Source organism: Lathyrus oleraceus, chromosome 1 (genome assembly GCF_024323335.1).
Source record: "Lathyrus oleraceus cultivar Zhongwan6 chromosome 1, CAAS_Psat_ZW6_1.0, whole genome shotgun sequence".
NCBI lineage: Eukaryota > Viridiplantae > Streptophyta > Magnoliopsida > Fabales > Fabaceae > Lathyrus > Lathyrus oleraceus.
In genome coordinates, this window is record NC_066579.1 from 42,322,805 (window position 1) to 42,342,826 (window position 20,022).

Here is a 20,022-nt window from a genome sequence, read left to right on the forward strand (position 1 = left end):
AACACGACGAGACAGGTAGGAAAGAGCATGCCATCTACTACCTGAGTAAGAAATTCACAGATTGCGAGTCGAGATACTCAATGCTTGAAAAGACATGTTGTGCACTTGCATGGGCTGCTAAGCGTTTGAGACAATACAACCTTACTGATCTCCAAGATGGATCCAGTCAAGTATATATTTGAGAAGCCAACTCTCACCGGAAGGGTTGCTCGTTGGAAAATGGTACTGACAGAGTACGATATCCAGTATACATCCCAGAAAGCCATCAAGGGGAGTTTTCTGCCAGACTATCTTGCTCAACAGCCGGTTGAAGATTACGAGCCGATGAAGTTTGATTTTCCAGATAAAGACATCATGTTCCTCAAGATAAAAGACTGCGAAGAGCCAGTTGTTGAGGAGGGACCTGATCCAGACGAAAAGTGGACTTTGTTGTTTAATGGGGCTATCAATGCCAGAGGAAGTGGAATTGGCGCTGTCATTACTACTCCGAAAGGTGCCCACATGCCTTTCACCGCTCGTCTGACTTTTGAATGCACAAATAATGAAGCTGAGTATGAAGCCTGTATCTTGGGTCTTGAGAAAGCCATTGACTTGAGAATCAAGACTTTAGACATCTTCGGAGATTCAGCTCTAGTGATCAATCAAGTGAATGGTGATTGGAACACCCTCCAGCCCAATATGGTCCCTTACAGAGATTACACGAGAAGACTGTTGACTTTCTTCATGACAGTAAAGTTGTATCATATACCTCGTGGCGAAAACCAGATGGAAGATGCTCTTGCTACTCTATCCTCCATGATCAACGTGATTCGGTGGAACCACGCTCCCAGGATCGATGTGATGTGCCTCGACAGGGCCGCGTATGTGTTTGCTGCTGAACTGGTAGTTGACGACAAGCCCTGGTATCACGACATCAAGCGCTTTCTGAAGAATCAAGAGTACCCTGCAGGGGCATCCAACAATGATAAAAAGACTTTGAGAAGATTGGCAGGCAGTTTCTTCTTGAACAAAGAAGATGTGCTGTATAAGAGGAACTTCGACATGGTTCTGCTTAGATGCGTGGATAGACACGAAGCAGATATGTTAATGCAGGAAGTTCATGAAGGCTCCTTCGGTACTCATGCCGGCGGACATGCAATGGCTAAGAAATTGTTGAGAGCGGGATATTACTGGATGACCATGGAATCTGATTGTTTCAAATATGCTCGGAAGTGTCATAAATGCCAGATTTATGCTGATAAGGTACATGTGCCGCCAAATCCTTTGAATGTGATGTCTTCGTCGTGGCCTTTTGCTATGTGGGGCATCGATATCATTGGAAAGATTGAGTCGATCGCCTCCAATGGGCATCACTTCATCCTTGTTGCCATCGACTATTTCACCAAGTGGGTCGAAGCAACATCGTTCGCGAATGTCACCAGACATGTGGTTGCCCGTTTCATCAAGAAAGAAATCATTTGTCGCTATGGGATTCCCGAAAGAATCATTACTGATAATGGTTCTAATCTCAACAACAAAATGATGAAGGAGTTGTGCCAGAACTTCAACATTCAGGATCACAATTCTTCCCCTTACCGCCCTAAGATGAACGGTGTTGTTGAGGCGGCAAATAAGAACATAAAGAAGATTGTGCAGAAGATGATCGTTACTTACAGAGATTGGCATGAGATGATACCCTTCGCCTTGCATGGGTACCGTACTTCAGTATGTACATCGACCGGGGCAACCCCTTACTCCCTTGTGTATGGTATGGAAGCAGTCCTACATGTTGAAGTGGAAATTCCTTCTCTAAGAGTCCTGTTGGATGTCAAGTTAGACGAAGCTGAATGGGTTCGGACAAGGTTCAATGAGTTGAGTCTTATCGAAGAGAAGCGAATGACAGCCATTTGTCATAGGCAGTTGTATCAGAGTCGGATGAAGAGAGCCTTTGATCAGAAAGTGCGTCCTCGATGTTTCCAAGTCGGAGATTTAGTGTTGAAAAGGATCCTTCCTCCTCAGACAGATCACAGGGGCAAGTGGACTCCTAACTATGATGGACCGTATATTGTCACCAAGGTTTTTGATGGTCGGGCCTTAATGCTTGCAACGATGGATGGTGAAAACTTCACTTCCCCTGTGAACTCAGACTCAGTTAAAAAATACTTCGCATAAAATAGACCCGCTGGACAGTAAAAAGAATAGTCCAGGCAAAAAATGGGCATCCCGACGAACCAAGAAAATGAAAAGGTTCAGGCAAAAATTAGGGATTAAAAATGAAAAGATCGTACACCCGGTAAGTTGAAAACCTGAAAAGGCAACTTAGGCAAAAATGGGTATCCCGGTAGATTGAAAACCCGAAAAGGGCGATCTAGGCAAAAGTTAGGGATTAAACGAATGACTGCGTTCTGAGTAGTTCTGAATCTCATCTCGTGTCAATAACCGGAAACTTCCGAAAGGTAGGAAACATTCCAATCACTCTTTTTGGAAAGCTGATCATCTGGAGGATCTTGAAGACGAGCAAGTCATAGCAGAATTGGAATCCAATAGAAATCCATTTCACATTGCCATTAGATTAATTTATGTTTTTATCTTTTGTGCGATTACCTCTTTCCAGGGATTGCTTCCTGATATAAATGCCCATTTAGAGGCCAGTCAATCAATAAAATCATGTTATTCAGTACATCACTGTGTCCATTTTTCATTTTACTGTTTTGTTTGCAAAAATGACGTCCGAATTTTTTATAAACATTGCATCATGAAACATAAGAGCTTTACAGGTACATGCTTAATAAACATTTAAAATTGTTGTAAATGTCAAGTGCTTTAGATCGTCTATTCAGAACAGGTACCCTCGGGGCATTTCCTTAAGGTTCCCAGCCGATGATCGCGAATGTTTTCCCCCAACAGTCGAAGTTGGTATCTTATCCCTGCAGAGCTGATCAGAGCATTGGATTCTTCGATCCCCAGCAGACTCTCACTGTTGTACCTCCCCTAAGCGGTTGTTTCAGAATATACACTCCCCAGTAGAGTTGACAGTGCCAGACTATATATCCCTAGCGGAGTTGACAGTGCTAGACTGTATCTTCCCAGCAGAAGCGGCTTCTCCTCAGGGTTTGATGCCAGATCGATGATCTCGACGCCAGATCCATGGTCTCTCCTTGAAGCAGAATCTCGGTACCGTATCGGTGTTTGCTTCCCCTGCTAAGTCGTCTCTCTCGCAGGTTATGGTTGCCATAACCACTATCGCTTTCCCCAACAGCAGGTTTTTAGTGCCGTTCTCTCCCCAGTCAGAGTCTCGGTATTTCGTCATTGCTAGAACACCGTGTGGCGGGTCATTTCCCCACAGAGTTCTTTGCGCTGTGCATCTCCAACAGCCTTGCCAGGGTCCAGAAGATGGTGATCATTTCCCCAGCAGATTCCCTTGCCTCGGCTTGGCATTCTACCCAACATTTCGCATCCCTGCATGTAGAATCATATTGCATTGCCAAATCACGTAGCATTTCCATTTTCATGGAGCATTACGCCATTGAAAAATTCAAACATACGCATGTAAGCATAAAACATTCTCGGTATCTCAAGTGATAAGCCAGAAGTTGTTTCCAGTACTCAGACTGAAGATTGTTCATGACTTACCTTTATTATCCCCAACAAGTGTCATTGGCCCATGCGTCGCCTCTATTATCTTTCCCTATTTCTGCCGATGCTGACAGGCATGAAGTTTTTCCGGTATTCAAACCGAAGTGGCATTCAAGCCAATTTTCCGATGTTCAGATCGAAGAAGTTTCCGACGTTCAGGTCGATGCAACTTGTGGCATTCAGGCCAATTTTCTGATATTCAGATCGAAGTGGCATTCAGGCCAATTTTCTGATATTCAGACCGAAGTGGTATTCAGGCCAGTTTCCGGTATTCAGACCGAAGTGGCGTTCAGGCCAGTTTTCCGATGTTCAGATCGAAGAAGTTTCCGACGTTCAGGTCGATGCAACTCGTGGCATTCAGGCCAATTTTCCGATATTCAGATCGAAGTGGCATTCAGGCCGATTTTCCGATATTCAGATCGAAGTGGCATTCAGGCCAGTTTTCCGATGTTCAGATCGAAGAAGTTTCCGACATTCAGGTCGACGCAACTTGTGGCATTCAGGCCAGCCTCTCGGTGTTCAGACCGATATTAATAATCTCATATCTTCCGATGTTCAGATCGAAGTCATTTCCAGTATTCAGACTGATGAGCGGCATTCAGGCCATGGTTATTTCTGTGTTACCATTTATTTTGGTATCCAGGTTAACATTCTTTTTCGGTATTCAGACTGACTCTCACCGTACCAGACGGATTCTTCTTTCAAGACCACCTTTTTGCCGATTCTGACAGGCATTGTTACTTCACATCACTTCAGTGTAAATTTGCGGGCTTTTATTGTATTCAATCCCTTGATACCTCGAAAGTGCGAAAGCCGTTGCTATCTTCTTTTCGGGTCTCCAGTTGATTGAATAGGGGCAGCTGTAATACCTCAAAATTTGCCCCCTCATGCATGCATTCATTTTTAGGTCATTTAACATTTCATATTGCATTTCATCATGTCAATCGGAATTAGATCCAAGAAACTTGAATATCATCCAAGACACTTTGTGGGTCCTATCTGGGTGATCAGTCAACACAAGGGAATGGGTTGAGATACTTCCAACATGTTCAAGTGGGGTCTATTCATCAGTCAAAACGTTAATCTTGAAGGAGCAAAAGTTTGTTCATGAACTGTCATGCTCGCTAGGTGAAACCCACGCGTTTTGAAATAAAATAAAATAAATAAATAAATAAATAAAATATAACATAAAAATCTTGGACTTGGACCTCTCTCTTTTGAGCCCACAAAGTCACAAAAATCAGGTTATAAATTCTAGACTTCCATCTCCCAAAAAACCCCTGGGAAAAAGATAGTGAGAGAAGAGCTAACAGAGTTCAGAGCAACCTCCAGAGACTGAAAGGAACTCATCTGCAAAGAGCCAATTCCATCTCATATAAACCCTCAGATTGCTTTGCAAACCCAACCGGGAAATTCAAATTCATTCGATCTCTCCAACCAGGTTTGCCCTATTTCCATTACTCTATGCTTTCACTTTGAATGCTCTGAATGTATGAGGTATTATCGTTAGGTTTTGCATGTGGGCACATGTTTTAGTATGTATGTCATGTCTTGATGTGTGGATCCTTGCCCCTGACTTTGAATTTTGATACCCTTTTGATGCATGTGTTTAACAAGAGGTTTAAGCCTCCTACACTTGGTTGCTTTTTGTGAGGTTGTGAATTTTAATGCCATGATTCATGTGGTTACATTTTGATTTGGGACAACTCTTGATTGCGCCCCATCTTGTCACTCTAACCTGTTTGTTGAGTTTTTGGTGAGGGATCACATGACTCCTTAAAGGATAGCTTGCTTGGCATTCCACTTTATTTGTGGGATACCATTTAGAGATTTATTCCGATTACCTGTATTGACTTGCTTTCTTTGATGGTGCCAGCTCGAGAGATCTCTAGGTTTCTTATTTCTTTAGTTGCTGTTACTTCGGATCTTTATCCGTGTGGTAGATCTCTTGATCCTTTATCTTTCCCGCATTTTACAGCTTTCTTAGCTGGAAGACCTCAATAGGAGGCAATGTTTTCTTTTGTTTGTTTACTTTTGGGCCCAAAGACCTCCATGCAGAGGTAATTGACGGATAAAAGGGATTAGTAATCAATCCCTCATTATTCAGTGTGTCGTTCTTTATGCTCGCACTACGTGTCGATGCTTCAGAACAAAAGCCCAAGATCTTTTGTTCGGTCAGTCAGTGGAGAGGGTTCCACCTTTCTGAATCCCCACTTTTTGTCATGAACTCACCCTGTCCAGGGTTAAGAGCTATGAGGTCTTATCCTCATTACCCTTTTGATTTGCTCACCCTGACGTTCAATGTCAGGGGTTAAGAGCCCATTTGATTACCTTTCCATGGCTTGTTTGTCGAGGTTGATATGACCCCTCTTGACTAAAGCCATACCCATGTATGTTTGAGCCCCCCTATTGGTGTGTTTACTTTAAGATACATGTTTTGTGTGATGTGATCGTTTCCCCATAAGATTGCTAGGCTTTGTACAGTCTCTCGTTTGCATGTCAATTAAGGTAGCATTGTTCCTTCGTCTAGGACTTCCTTGCATGAGCATTCCTAAAACACAAACCAACTCATTGATTTTTCTTCTCCTAAGAACACGTTGACTTCTTCTACTACAGGCGAGTAAGTCTCCAAAGGTCGAGAATCCGATAGATTGCGTAGTAACGTCGTTCATCCTAAAACACAACCCTTAACCCGTAGTTAGCCGAACTACGGCTTGCTCTGATTCGCATTCCAAATGAGATATGTAGGCAGGAGACGCGATGTCTTAGCGAGCACACTCCTCTTTAACCCCTAGGTAGCCGAGCTACAAAGACTCTGATTCTCATGTTCATATGAGATACGTATGCAGTGGATGCGACATCCGTGCGAGTCATTTTCTTTTAACCCCTCTTTTAGTAAATAGTACATTAGATAAACCTACACCCTTTAGACAAGAACAACAAAAGTGGATCCCGTAGAGTACTACGGATTCATAGGGGTGCTAATACCTTCCCTTCGCATAATCGGCTCACGAACCCAAGATTTGGTTGCGAGACCTTGTCTTTTTCTTTCCTTTTTTCAGGTTTACTTCGAGCGTTTCCTTTCCCTCCTTTGGGATAAATAACGCACGGTGGCGACTCTTCTGTCATTTCTTTTTTTGCCGGTTGTTTTTTCGCATTCTTTTTTCAGGTTGCGACAGTTATTTAACGCCAAATTACTGATTTTCTATTTACTCATGACTTGAGTCAGACAAAATTGTGACTCGAATCAAACTTATATAATATATTGTTTCAATTCTTCTAATTTGTGATTCATCTCATACATGGTTAACTTTTAATCAATTTCTTCAATTTAAAAAAAAAACATTGAATGATTTCAACCAAACTGAGAACTAAGGATAACTTTGAAGAATATTAGCTTCGATAAATGGTAAGTAAAATAAAAAATAGATAAAAATAATAAAGTTTTCTTTAGAAAATAAATGAAATATGAGAAAAAATTTAAATTAATTACTTTAAAAATGAAATAAATTGTCCATTGAAGAAAGAAATTTCAATTACTTTGTCCAAACAATAAATTTTACCTATAAAAATATTGAATCACTTGAACTAAACTACAAATTTAATAAATTTGTTGGAGCTGTCATTAGAGGTTTTATGGAGAACCGATAAAAATAGTGTGTTGCTTAATGAAATTCAATTTGAAACAAGATGTTTAAATAAATATTTACTAATTGAATTAAGAATCTAATATTACAGGTTTGTACAAATATAATCACCAAATACAGTGTTTAGATACAAGATCTAACACAAACATAAGCTTAAAGATTAAAAAATTATGCACAATAAACCTAACAATGTATAATTCTAGAAAGTGATAAAGCCATAAAGTTCTACAATGCTAAAATGTTAAAATTGTACATAAATTAGAAGAGAATGATAGAGAGAATTGTACACCAGTATATATAACGGTTATGAGCAACGTCCTCAATTGCACTTAATCTTATCCCCAATGGTGAACCATTAAAAATTTATTGGTCTTCCACTAATTTGAAATTATTACAAGTGTCTTTTAAAACACCATATAATCATTAATTAATTGAAAATTTAAAGCCAACTACTAACAAACACATATTTGAATCTTAATGTTCCTTCTATTGTAAGTAACACACTAAACTACAAATCCTTCAAGATGTTTCCTCGATCTTGAGCCAACCACCTTTTGAGAACCAAAGCACTTCAAGATTTTATCTGCAGCGATCTCCATGCGATCCTACGACAATTCCCTTGTCCGAGCCTTTGAACTAATGAAGGAGCTAGAAACTCCAAAGTTTCATTCTCAACGACCTTCATGCAACCCAACCAAAATTCCCTTTGAGACTAGCATATTCTTTTTCTTCACAAGAAGTTTGTCTCTAGAATTCAGAAATACAATCAGATTCTTCTATGTGTAAGCACACAAAAAAAAATCCAAAATATCGGAATCCCCTAATGTACCTTCCAGTTGTTGGAAAAGGAAATGTACCAACAAGAGGGGTTGGATTGTAACCTTCTAAAATTTTAACAATGATGTAATAATAGATAATTTTTCTCATGAATTTCATAGAAAAGAAGAGTTAGAATGAGTTTTTAATATATTAAGTATGTGTAGCAGGTGATTAATAGTATGAAGATAAGATAAAGCAAGAATTAAAAATAAATCAAACTCAAGAACTTCTCTTGATTCAACAACTTGTTTAGTCCAGTCCTCACACCTCGTGATATTTTCCCTTACTTGGTTCTTCTTGCAATATGTGTTGGTATATGTATTATTAGCCTCACTAGACTTACACTTATGAATGACAAAGCTTCTCATAAGCTTACATGAGTATTTTTATATGTATATCTAGTGATGATATACTTCGATATTTAAGGTGTTTACAACAACTTTACACTCTAACTATGTGGAAGTAAGGATATGAAATAAATGCTAACACACTAAATATGATGATCTCTCTAGTGATATATTCATTTTGGAAAGATGTGGTTTTCAGTGAATGGGATACTTCCTTTTATAGAGAGAAATGAAATCATTGAAATATTTTTACCAAAACTGTCCTTGACAATTTTTAATATATTTATGTGAAAGCCAAAAGGGGAATGTGACTCCTCATAAGTCACGACGATATACTTGGGAACTTATTGCTTTATAATATATGAAGATTGTTCCAATTTTATTTTATGTCACATGGAGCTGGCAAGATTTTCTATTTGTCTTTTAGTGTTGTAGTGAGTTTTGTCCTCAGAAGGTCTTTTAAATCCCCAAGTTGGTTGTTCTCTTTCTTAGATGTAAATTATTATGAAAGAATTTTATAAACTTTGATGATTGATGAACTTAAACTTTGATGATTGATGAACTTACTTGTACGTTTGCGTTTTAATGTCCAATAGAGTTTTTAGGAATTTTTTCAAGAATCCAAAATAGTTTGTTAGTTTCAAAACAAAAATAGAGTATGTTTCAACACCAGCTAGGACTCACACTTTCACTTTTAAATTTGAGCAACCACAATAATAGATTTTTGGTTAAATGTTGAAGATGAAGCTTTCTGGAAGATTCTCACACACAACTTGTTTGTGCTCAAAAAATTAACTCGATTAATAAGTATTTCTTCAAAGTTGATTTGAAATAAAGTTTGTATGATTACAAATAGTTTTTTTTTTAAATTGTGAGAGAATGCAAAAAAATCTTTTTAAAAGATAAATGTTTTATTTCAAAATTGAATTAATGTGAAGCTCACACTAGAGAGAATTTTTTTTAATTTTTATTTGTGCTAGAGTTAAGGTACAAAATAGGTAATAAAAAAATCAGCAAGATGATTCGAGTCAGATCCTCAAAATAAAAAAGTAACTAAAATCGAGATGATAAAATCAAGATTTGACATTTGTGATTCAAGTTAGGTAGAAGTTTGACTCAAGTCAAAGTTTAATACATTTATGATTTGAGTCAAACATAACTATGACTCAAGTCAAGATGCCTATGATTCAAGTCATGAAAAACCTTGAATCAAATCAAGCCATTTAACGCCAAATTACTGATTTCCTATTTACCCATGACTTGAATCAGACAAAATTGTGACTCGAATCAAACTTATATAATATATTATTTCAATTCTTCTAATTTGTGATTCATCTCATACACGGTTGACCTTTAATCAATTTCTTAAATTTTCAAAAAACATTGAATGATTTCAACCAAACGGAGAACTAAGGATAACTTTGATGTATATTAGCCTCGATAAACGGTAAGTAAAATAAAAAATAGATAAAAATAATAAAATTTTAGTATGAAAATTAATGAAATATGAGAAAAAATTTAATTAATTACTTTAAAAATGAAATAAATTGTTCATTGAAGAAAGAAATTTCAATAACTTTGTCCAAACAATAAAATTTACCTATAAAAATATTGAATCACATGAACCAAACTACAAATTTAATAGATTTGTTGGAGATGTCAATGGAGGTTTTATGGAGAACCGATAAAAATAGTCTGCTGCTTAATGAAATTCAATTTGCAACGAGATGTTTAAATAAATATTTACTAATCGAATTAAGAATCTAATATTACAGATTTGTACAAATATAGTCACCAAAGACGGTGTTTAGAAAACAAGATATAACACAAACATAAGCTTAAACATTAAAAAATTATGCACAATAAACCTAACAACGTATAATTCTAGAAAGTGATAAAGCCATAAAGTTATAAAATGCTAGAATATTAAAATTGTACATAAATTAGATGAGAATGATGCAAAGAATTGTACACCAGTATTTATAATGGTTATGTGCAGCGTCCTCAATTGCACTTAATCTAGTCTCCAATGGTGAACCATTAAAAATTTATTGGTCTTCCACTAATTTGAAATTATTACAAGTGTCTTTTAACACACCATATAATCATTAATAAACTGAAAACTTAAATCCAACTACTAACAAACACATATTTAAATCTTAATGTTCCTTCTATTGTAAGTAACCCACTAAACTACAAATCCTTCAAGATGTTTCCTCGATCTTGAGCCAACAACCTTTTGAGAACCAAAGCACTTCAAGATTTTATCTGCAGCGATCTCCACGCGATCCTACGAAAATTCTCTTGTCCAAGCCTTAGAACTAATGAAGGAGCTAGAAACCCAAAGTTTCATTCTCAACGACCTTCATGCAACCCAACCAAAATTCCCTTGGAGACTAACATATTCTTTTGATTCACAAGAAGTTTGTCTCTAGAATTCAGAAATATAATTAGATTCTTCTATGTGTAACCACACAAAAAAAAGTCCAAAATATCATAATCCCCTAATGTACCTTCCAGTTGTTGGAAAAAGGAATGTCCCAACAAGAGGGGTTGGATTGTAACCTTCTAAAATTTTAACAATGTTGTAATAATAGATAATTTTTCTCATGAATTTCATGGAAAATGAAAGTTAGAATGAGTTTTTAAAAAATTAAGTATGTGTATGAGGTGATTAATAGTATGAAGATAAGATAAAGCAAGGACTAAAAATAAATCAAACTCAAGAACTTCTCCTGATTCACCAACTTGGTTAGTCCAGTCCTCACACCTCGTGATATTTTCCCTTACTTGGTTCTTCTTACAATATGTGTTGGTATATGTATTATTAGCCTCACTAGACTTACACTTATGAATGACAAAGCTTCTCATAAGCTTACATGAGTATTTTTTATATGTATATCTAGTGATGATATATTTCGATATTTAAGGTGTTTACAACAACTTTACACTCTAACTATGTGGAAATAAGGATATGAAATAAATGCTAACATACTAAATATTATGATCTCTCTAGTGATATATTCATTTTGGAAAGATGTGGTTTTCAGTGACTGGGATACTTCCTTTTATATAGAGAAATGAAATCGTTGAAATATTTTTACCAAAACTGTCCTTGATAATTTTTAATATATTTATGTGAAAGCGAAAAGAGGAATGTGACTCCTCAGAAGTCATGACGATATACTTGGGAACTTGTTGCTTTATAATATATGAAGATTGTTCCAATTGCATTATATATCATATGGGGCTGACAAGGTTTTCTATTTGTCTTTTAGTGTTGTAGTAAGTTTTGTCCTCAAAAGGTCTTTTAAATCCCCAAGTTGGTTGTGCTCTTTTTTAGATGTAAATTATTATGAATGAATTTTCTATGCTTTGATGATTGATGAACTTACTTGTACGTTTGCGTTTTAATGTCCAATAGAGTTTTTAGGAATTTTTTCAAGAATCCAAAATAGTTTGTTAGTTTCAAAACAAAAATAGAGCATGTTTCAACACCAGCTATGACTCACACTCTCACTTTTAAATTTGAGCAACCACAATAATGGATTTTTGGTTAAATGTTGAAGATGAAGCTTTCCGGAAGATTCTCACACACAACTTGTTTGTGCTCAAAAAATTAACTCGAATAATAGGTATTTCTTCAACGTTGATTTGAAACAAAGTTGGTGTGATTACAAAATGTTTTATAGTTTTTAAGATTGTGAGGGAACGCAAAAAAATCTTTTTAAAAGATGAATGTTTTTTTTTCAAAACTGAATTAATGTGAAGCTCACACTAGAGGGATTTTATTTTATTTTATTTGTGCTAGAGTTAAGGTACAAAATAGATAATAAAAAAATCAGGAAGATGATTCGAGTCAGGTCCTCAAAATAAAAAAGTGACTAAAATCGAGATGATAAAATCAAGATTTTACATTTGTGATTCAAGTTAGGTAGAAGTTTGACTCAAGTCAAGATTGAATACATTTTGGATTTGAGTCAAACATAACTATGACTCAAGTCAAGATGCTTTTGATTCAGACATGAAAAACCTTGAATCAAATCAAGCAATTTAACGCCAAAACAATGATTTCCTATTTACTCATGACTTGATAGACAAAATTGTGACTCGAATCAAACTTATATAAAATATTGTTTTAACTCTCCTAATTTATGATTCAACTCATACATGGTTTACTTTTAAGCAATTTCTTCAATTTTAAAAAAAACATTGAATGATTTCAGACAAACTGAGAATTAAGGATAAATTTGAGGTACATTAGCTTCGATAAATGGTAAGTAAAATAAAAAATAGATAAAAATAATAAAATTTTAGTAAGAAAATTAAAAAGATATGAGAAAAAAATTTAAATTAATTGATTTAAAAATGAAATAAATTGTTCATTGAAGAAAGAATTTTCTATTACTTTGTCTAAATAATAAACTTTATCGATAAAAATATTGAATCACTTGAACTAAACAACAAATTTAATAAATTTGTTGGAGGCTGTCATTGGAGGTTTTATGGAGAACCTATAAAAATGTGTGCTGCTTAATAAAATTCAATTTGCAACGAGATGTATCAATAAATATTGACCAATCGAATTAAGATTATCATATTACAGGTTTGTACAAATATAATCATCAAAGACAGTGTTTAGCAAACAAGATCTAACACAGACATAAGCTTAAACATTAAACAGTTATGAACAATAAAACTAACAACGTATAATTCTAGAAAGTGATAAAGCCATAAAGTTATACAATGCTAGAATATGTAAATTGTACATAAATTAGAAGAGAATGATAGAGAGAATTGTACACCAGTATTTATAATGATTATGGGCAGCATCCTCGCTTGCACTTAATCTAGTCTCCAATGGTGAAAAATTAAAAAATTATAGGTCTTCCACTAATTTGAAATTATTACAAGTGTCTTTTAGCACACCATATAATAATTAATAAACTGAAAACTTAAAGCCAACTACTAACAAACACATATGTGAATCTTAATGTTCCTTCTATTGTAAGTAACACACTAAACTACAAATCCTTCAAGATGTTTCCTCGATCTTGAGCCAACAACCTTTTGAGAACCAAAGCACTTCAAGATTTTATCTGGAGCGATCTCCATGCGATGCTACGAAAATTCCCTTGCCCGAGCCGTTTGAACTAATGAAGGAGCTAGAAACTCCAATGTTTCATTCTCAAGGACCTTTATGCAACCCAACCAAAATTCCCTTGGAGACTAACATATTCTTTTTCTTCACAAAAAGTTTGTCTTTGGAATTCACAAACACAATCAAATTCTTCTATGCGTAAGCACACACAAAAAGTCCAAAATATCAGAATCCCCTAAGGTACCTTTCAGTTGTTGGAAAAAGGAATGTCCCAACAAGAGGGGTTGGATTGTTCCCTTACTTGGTTCTTCTTACAATATATGTTGGTCTATGTATTCTTAGCCTCACTAGACTTACACTTTTGAATGACAAAGCTTCTCATAAGCTTACAGGAGTATTTTTTATATGTATATCTAGTGATGATATACTTTGATATTTGAGGTGTTTACAACAACTTTACACTCTAATTATGTGGGAGTAAGGATATGAAATAAATACTAACACACTAAATATGATGAGCTCTCTAGTGATATATTAATTTTGGAAAGAGGTGTTTTTCAGTGAGTGGGATACTTCCTTTTATAGGGAGAAATGAAATCATTGAAATATTTTTACCAAAACTGTCCTTACAATTTTTAATATTTATGTGGAAGCCAAAGGAGGAGTGTGACTCCTGAGATGTCATGACGACATACTTGGGAACTTGTTGCTTTTTAATATCTGAAGATTGTTCCAATTGTATTTTATATCACATGGGACTGGCAAGATTTTTTATTTGTCTTTGAGTGCTATAGTGAGTTTTGTCCTTGAAAGGTCTTTTAAATCCCCAAGTTGGTTGTGCTCTTTTTTAGATGTAAATTATTATGAAAGAATTTTCTAAGCTTTGATGATTGAGGAACTTACTTGTACGTTTGCGTTTTAATGTCGAATAGAGTTTTTAGGAATTTTTTCAAGAATCTAAAATAGTTTGTTAGTTTCAAAACAAAAATAGAGTATGTTTCAACACCAGCTTTGACTCACACTCTCACTTTTAAATTTGAGCAACCACAATAATGAATCAAATCAAGTCATTCAACGCCAAATTACTGATTTCCTTTTGACTCATGAATTGAGTCAGACAAAATTGTGACTCGAATCAAGCTTATATAATATATTGTTTCAATTCTTCTAATTTGTGATTCATCTAATACATGGTTGACTTTTAATCAATTTCTTCAATTTTAAAAAAAACATTGAATGATTTCAACCAAACTGAGAACTAAGAATAACTTTGAGGTTCATTAGCTTCGATATTTAGTAAATAAAATAAAAATAGATAAAAATAATAGAATTTGAGTAAAAAAATTAATGAAATATGAGGAAAAAAATCTATATTAATTGATTTAAATATGAAGTAAATTGTTCATTGAAGATAGAAATTTCTATTACTTTGTCTAAACAATAAACTTTACCGAATTAAACAACAAATTTAATAAGATAACGTGTGAATAGGTGAGAAAGGGAAGAATATAAGATAACATATCCATGCATTTAGCGGAACCCAAATATTGACCCAATTCAACAACTCTATCATAATTTAATTAGTTAATTAAAGAAAAAAGAAATAGTCAGTCTTTCAATGAGAAAAGTTCCTCCTATAATTAAGTAAGGATAGCGTGTGAATCCTCTCTATATATAATGAATCAAAAGAGAAGGTATAATATCAAATTCAATTCAAGTGTTTCTGATAAACAGAAATACACAAACAAACAGGGGCGACTTGAAAACAAAGATTAAGAAGAACAAAAAGAATGTCTCAGTTAAGGAATATGTCAATTATTTTAGTAGTTTTTGCTTTTGTTGCAACAATATTGGAAAGAACAGAAGCAGCAGATCATACAGTTGGAGACTCAACAGGTTGGACAAGTAGTGCTGGCGCTAAGTTTTACTCTGACTGGGCGTCCAATAACACATTCAAACAAAACGATGTTCTAGGTGAGTTTTTATTTTATCTTTTAAAAATATTAATTTGATTGAATGAAATAGTGTCTTACCCTAATGCTGCTATTACAGTTTTCAATTTCTTTGCGGGTGCGCACACTGTTGCTGCAACCAACAAGGCAGACTTTGACAACTGCAATGTGAATCAAAATACAAATGACATAATAACAACATCACCAGCAAGAGTGACTCTTAACAGAACTGGTGATTTCTATTTCATATGTACCGTCTCATCCCATTGTCAATCTGGCGGTCAAAAGCTAACCATTAAAGTTCCAACATCTTCTTCATCTACTCCTCCTTCATCTACTCCTCCTTCACCTACTCCTCCTTCATCTGGAACCACTCCTACTCCACCTACCAGCGGAGGAACACCATCCCCTTCTTCTCCAACTCAGCCTGATGCAACTCCTCCATCACCGGGTTCGGCCACTGCTATCGTTGCTACTTTCCCTGCTCTCATTGCTATTGTCATAAACTTGTTGGTTTAGACACACCAGTTTTTTTTGGAATGGTTATTTACACTGTTTCAATTTTTGGATTTGATGTTCTATAATTAGGGTTTAGGATATATTTAATTTGTATTATCAATAAGATTTAATTGATATATACAGACAATGTAAAATGATTTTATATTGTCATAATCCTATCGGTTGGATATTGAAATAAGTTTTACTTTTATTTTATTTTATTTTATTTTATTGATATATACAGACAATGTAAAAGTAATTAATCCCTATTATTTTATTTTATTCAATTTAAAAAAAAGTTTAAAACATATAATATTTTTATCTCAAATATTAATAGCATCACAAAAATAAAGCATTTACTTATATATTAATATCATTATAAATATTTTATTCATGTTAATAATTAATTACATTTATTATTTTTAATAATAAAAATAATTTTATTTAAATTATAAAATAATAAACATAGATATTAACATTATAAAATAATAAACATAGATATTTTTAATAATAAATATTTAAATTTTTTAATACTAATACAAAAAACCAAATCTTGATAAAATGTTTACAATAAACTATATTTAAAGTTGTTCAGAGTTAAATTCAATAATAAAAATAATAAATATTTAAATTTTGAATTATTACTGAAAATTGAAAATTAACCACACATAATAAAATGTTACAAAAATAAAATATTCTCTCTTTATAAATACCTTAATAATGACGTATATTATTATTATTATTATTATTATTATTATAAATATTTAAACCTTATTTTTTAAAATATAAGACATGAAATAATGACAATAAAAATATTCACTTATTATTATCACAATTGCATTTATTTAACCGATTAAGAACTATAAACATAAAAAGACATGATATAATGACAATAAAAATATTCATTTATTACTATCAGAATTGCATTCATTTAGCCGTTTAAAAACTATAAACATAAATAAACAACAATTTGTTAACTTTTAAATACCTCATCATAACAACTATTAGATTCATTATATATCCATATTAACAGATAATCAACAATGGAAAATTCAATCTTAGATCTTAACACTAATCATGATGATTGGTTACTTCGAGTTAGAGTCTTTCGATTGTGAGACATTTATAATCTGCTAAACGATGAACAACAAATATTCGTAGAAACCATTTTGTTAGATGAGAAGGTATTAACTTTTTATCCCAAATATTGCATTTGTTGTTAACTAAATATACTTTTATATTCTAAATATTTGACATTATTATTTTTTCTTTATAAAATTATTAATTTCAATATTTTATTGCTATTTTTTTTCCTTCAGAGAACTCTTTTGCAAACATACAAACCATTCAAAGGCTTAAAAATGACATGGTTTTTGCGAACGACTAATGTAACAAATTTAAGACTCCGGATCCTTAATTTCACACAATTATTTTGAATTTGTTAGCATAGAAACAATTTCATAAAGAGTTGGAGACAACAATATTCTTTCTCGTAGTTTTATACACAAGTTACCCTACAATAATATAAAATATATTATATAACTACATTCATGTTTCTTTTCAAACATAGTTGGCGTGCTCCATGCTCCTTGACATGAAAAACACGTTTATGTACAAGGAAAACCTACAAAAATTCCCAGACTTGAATTGATGGTACAAGAGTAAGACATTGTTATTTTTTGTTTTGTTTCGAAATCAATAAATCTGCTTCATTCCTAGACACTTAATTAGTTGGATGTGAGAACTCTTCCAGTGTTGGAGCCAACTGGAAGCCCCGGAAGGTGCAACACCTCAAGGGAGGGTCATAAAATTGTTCCAAAGTAAAAATGGCCCAAGCATCCACCTCGGTGTTCATGATAATCAACAGGTCATCATACTCAACACAAAAGTCGTTCCTTCTAATTTTTTTCACGTATGAGATCAACCCCTTGATCAATCCTAGCTTTGGATTTCTGAACTTGAATGAATAAGTACTTTTCTAATTGCTATCTATGTCTTCTAAATGCTTGCAATCAATAGAGTCTTTAGATTCCTTTAAAATGGGCACATGCTAAATGTGGAAATTTTGATGTTTATGTATGTACAGTTGGGTTTGTGATCATTGGAACATCATGGTTAATTGTTTCATGGAGAAAATGTTCCAGGAATAGGAAATCCAACCACATGTAGACTCTAGGATTTAAAAAGGTTCCTAGAGTCATATACCTTATTCAAGAATATTATCATCAGAACGACAGATCGTAAGAAGATAATATCTTAAAGATGATCTATTCTACGTAAGGTCTTCGTATTTATCTAACGAGTCCTAAGTCTTACAGGTCAACACTACACAACCATCGTCTCCACGGTTCTAAACATGATTCCTAGAGTCATGGATCCCATTTAAAGATATTATGGTCAGAACGACTAATCGTAAGACAATACTATCCTCAAAAGGATATATTCTGAGTGTGGCTTTGGTATTAACCCGACGAGTCCCAAGTCTCGCAGGTTAACACTACACAACTATCAGTTCTAAAATCCATAGGTTCAGGATTCTACAAAGGTCCTAAGAATCATAGGTCGAGGTTGAAAATATCAACGTCAGAACGACTAATCATAAGACAATAATACTTTCGAGGGATCTCATCTGAGTGAGATTCTCGCATCAGCCTAACGAGTCTGATGTCTCACAGGTCAATACTACCCAACCACCATCCTAACTTAAGTTTTTCTCATAGCTCAGGTATAGAGATTTTCCTCACACAAACGACAATAGTCCAGAAAGTTCTAATGTTACCATATGATCAATGATTCAACAATTGGAAATACAGATAATTAAAGGTAGATATAGGTAAACCAAATAAGAATCACACAAGAAAATAAAAGTAAACACTCAAACACAAAACAAACTAACCTAGGGTGGACTCGCTTAGGAGAAAATTGCAACATCTTCTTCATCTACTCCTCCTCCTTCATCTGGAACCACTCCTACTCCACCTACCAGCGGAGGAACACCATCCCCTTCTTCTCCAACTCAGCATGGCGCAACTCCTCCATCACCGGGTTCAGCCACTGCTATCGTTGCTACTTTCCCTGCTCTCATTGCTATTGTCATAAACTTGTTGCTTTAGACACACCAGTTTTTTTTGGAATGGTTATTTACACTGTTTCAATTTTTGGATTTGATGTTCTATAATTAGGGTTTAGGATATATTTAATTTGTATTATCAATAAGATTTAATTGATATATACAGACAATGTAAAAGGATTTTACACCGTCATAATCCTATCAGTTGGATATTGAAATAAGTTTGACTTTTATTTTACTTTTATTTTATTTTATTGATATATACAGACAATATAAAAGTAATTAGTCCCTATTATTTTATTTTATTCAATTTAAAAAAAAAGTTTAAAACATTTAATATTTTTATCTCAAATATTAATAGCATGACAAAAATAAAGCATTTACTTATATATTAATATCATTATAAATATTTTATTCATTTTAATAATTAATTACATTTATTATTTTTAATAATAAAAATAATTTTATTTAAATTATAAAATAATAAACATAGATATTAACATTATAAAATAATAAACATAGATATTTTTAATAATAAATATTTAAATTTTTTATAATTAACATTATAAATGAAAATTGAAAAACTAATTGAATTCTATTACATTGTACTCTTTACTAGCCATCTATAATTTAATTTAATTTTTATTACTAAACAATAAAATCACATCAAATTTACAACTATTTATTTCATAATGACAATAAAAAATTATCAATTTCATTTATAAAGATATATAAGAAAATATTATCATTAATATTATCATTAATAATATAAAAGAATTTAATAAAGACTTTAATTGCAATTATAATAAAATAATTACACTACATTTACTTTTAACCATTAATATTATCATTTTAATATACAATATTATTTATCAAAAAAAAGTATAAATAATGAATATAATGTCATTAGAAAATGTCATAAAAACTAAATAATGAATATACTAAATAATCAAATTTTGCAGTATTAACATTA

General features: G+C 33.5%; 1 protein-coding gene across 5 annotated transcripts in view; it reads left to right on the forward strand.

Moving 5' to 3' along the window:
* Positions 1–19,092, forward strand: part of LOC127094021 (cucumber peeling cupredoxin) — a 147,704-nt gene extending 128,612 nt beyond the window's left edge. For 2 of the 5 annotated variants that reach the window (XM_051032915.1, XM_051032964.1), the window contains exons 3-4: positions 15,801–15,866; positions 18,959–19,092. In XM_051032915.1, coding sequence (XP_050888872.1) covers positions 15,801–15,866; positions 18,959–19,092 — 200 coding nt within the window. Of the gene's footprint in view, positions 1–15,235; positions 15,504–15,581; positions 16,176–18,958 lie in introns of those variants that run through there. The other 3 variants (XM_051033224.1, XM_051033314.1, XM_051033046.1) reach the window with 3 other exon arrangements.
* The last annotated feature ends 930 nt before the right edge of the window (positions 19,093–20,022 follow it).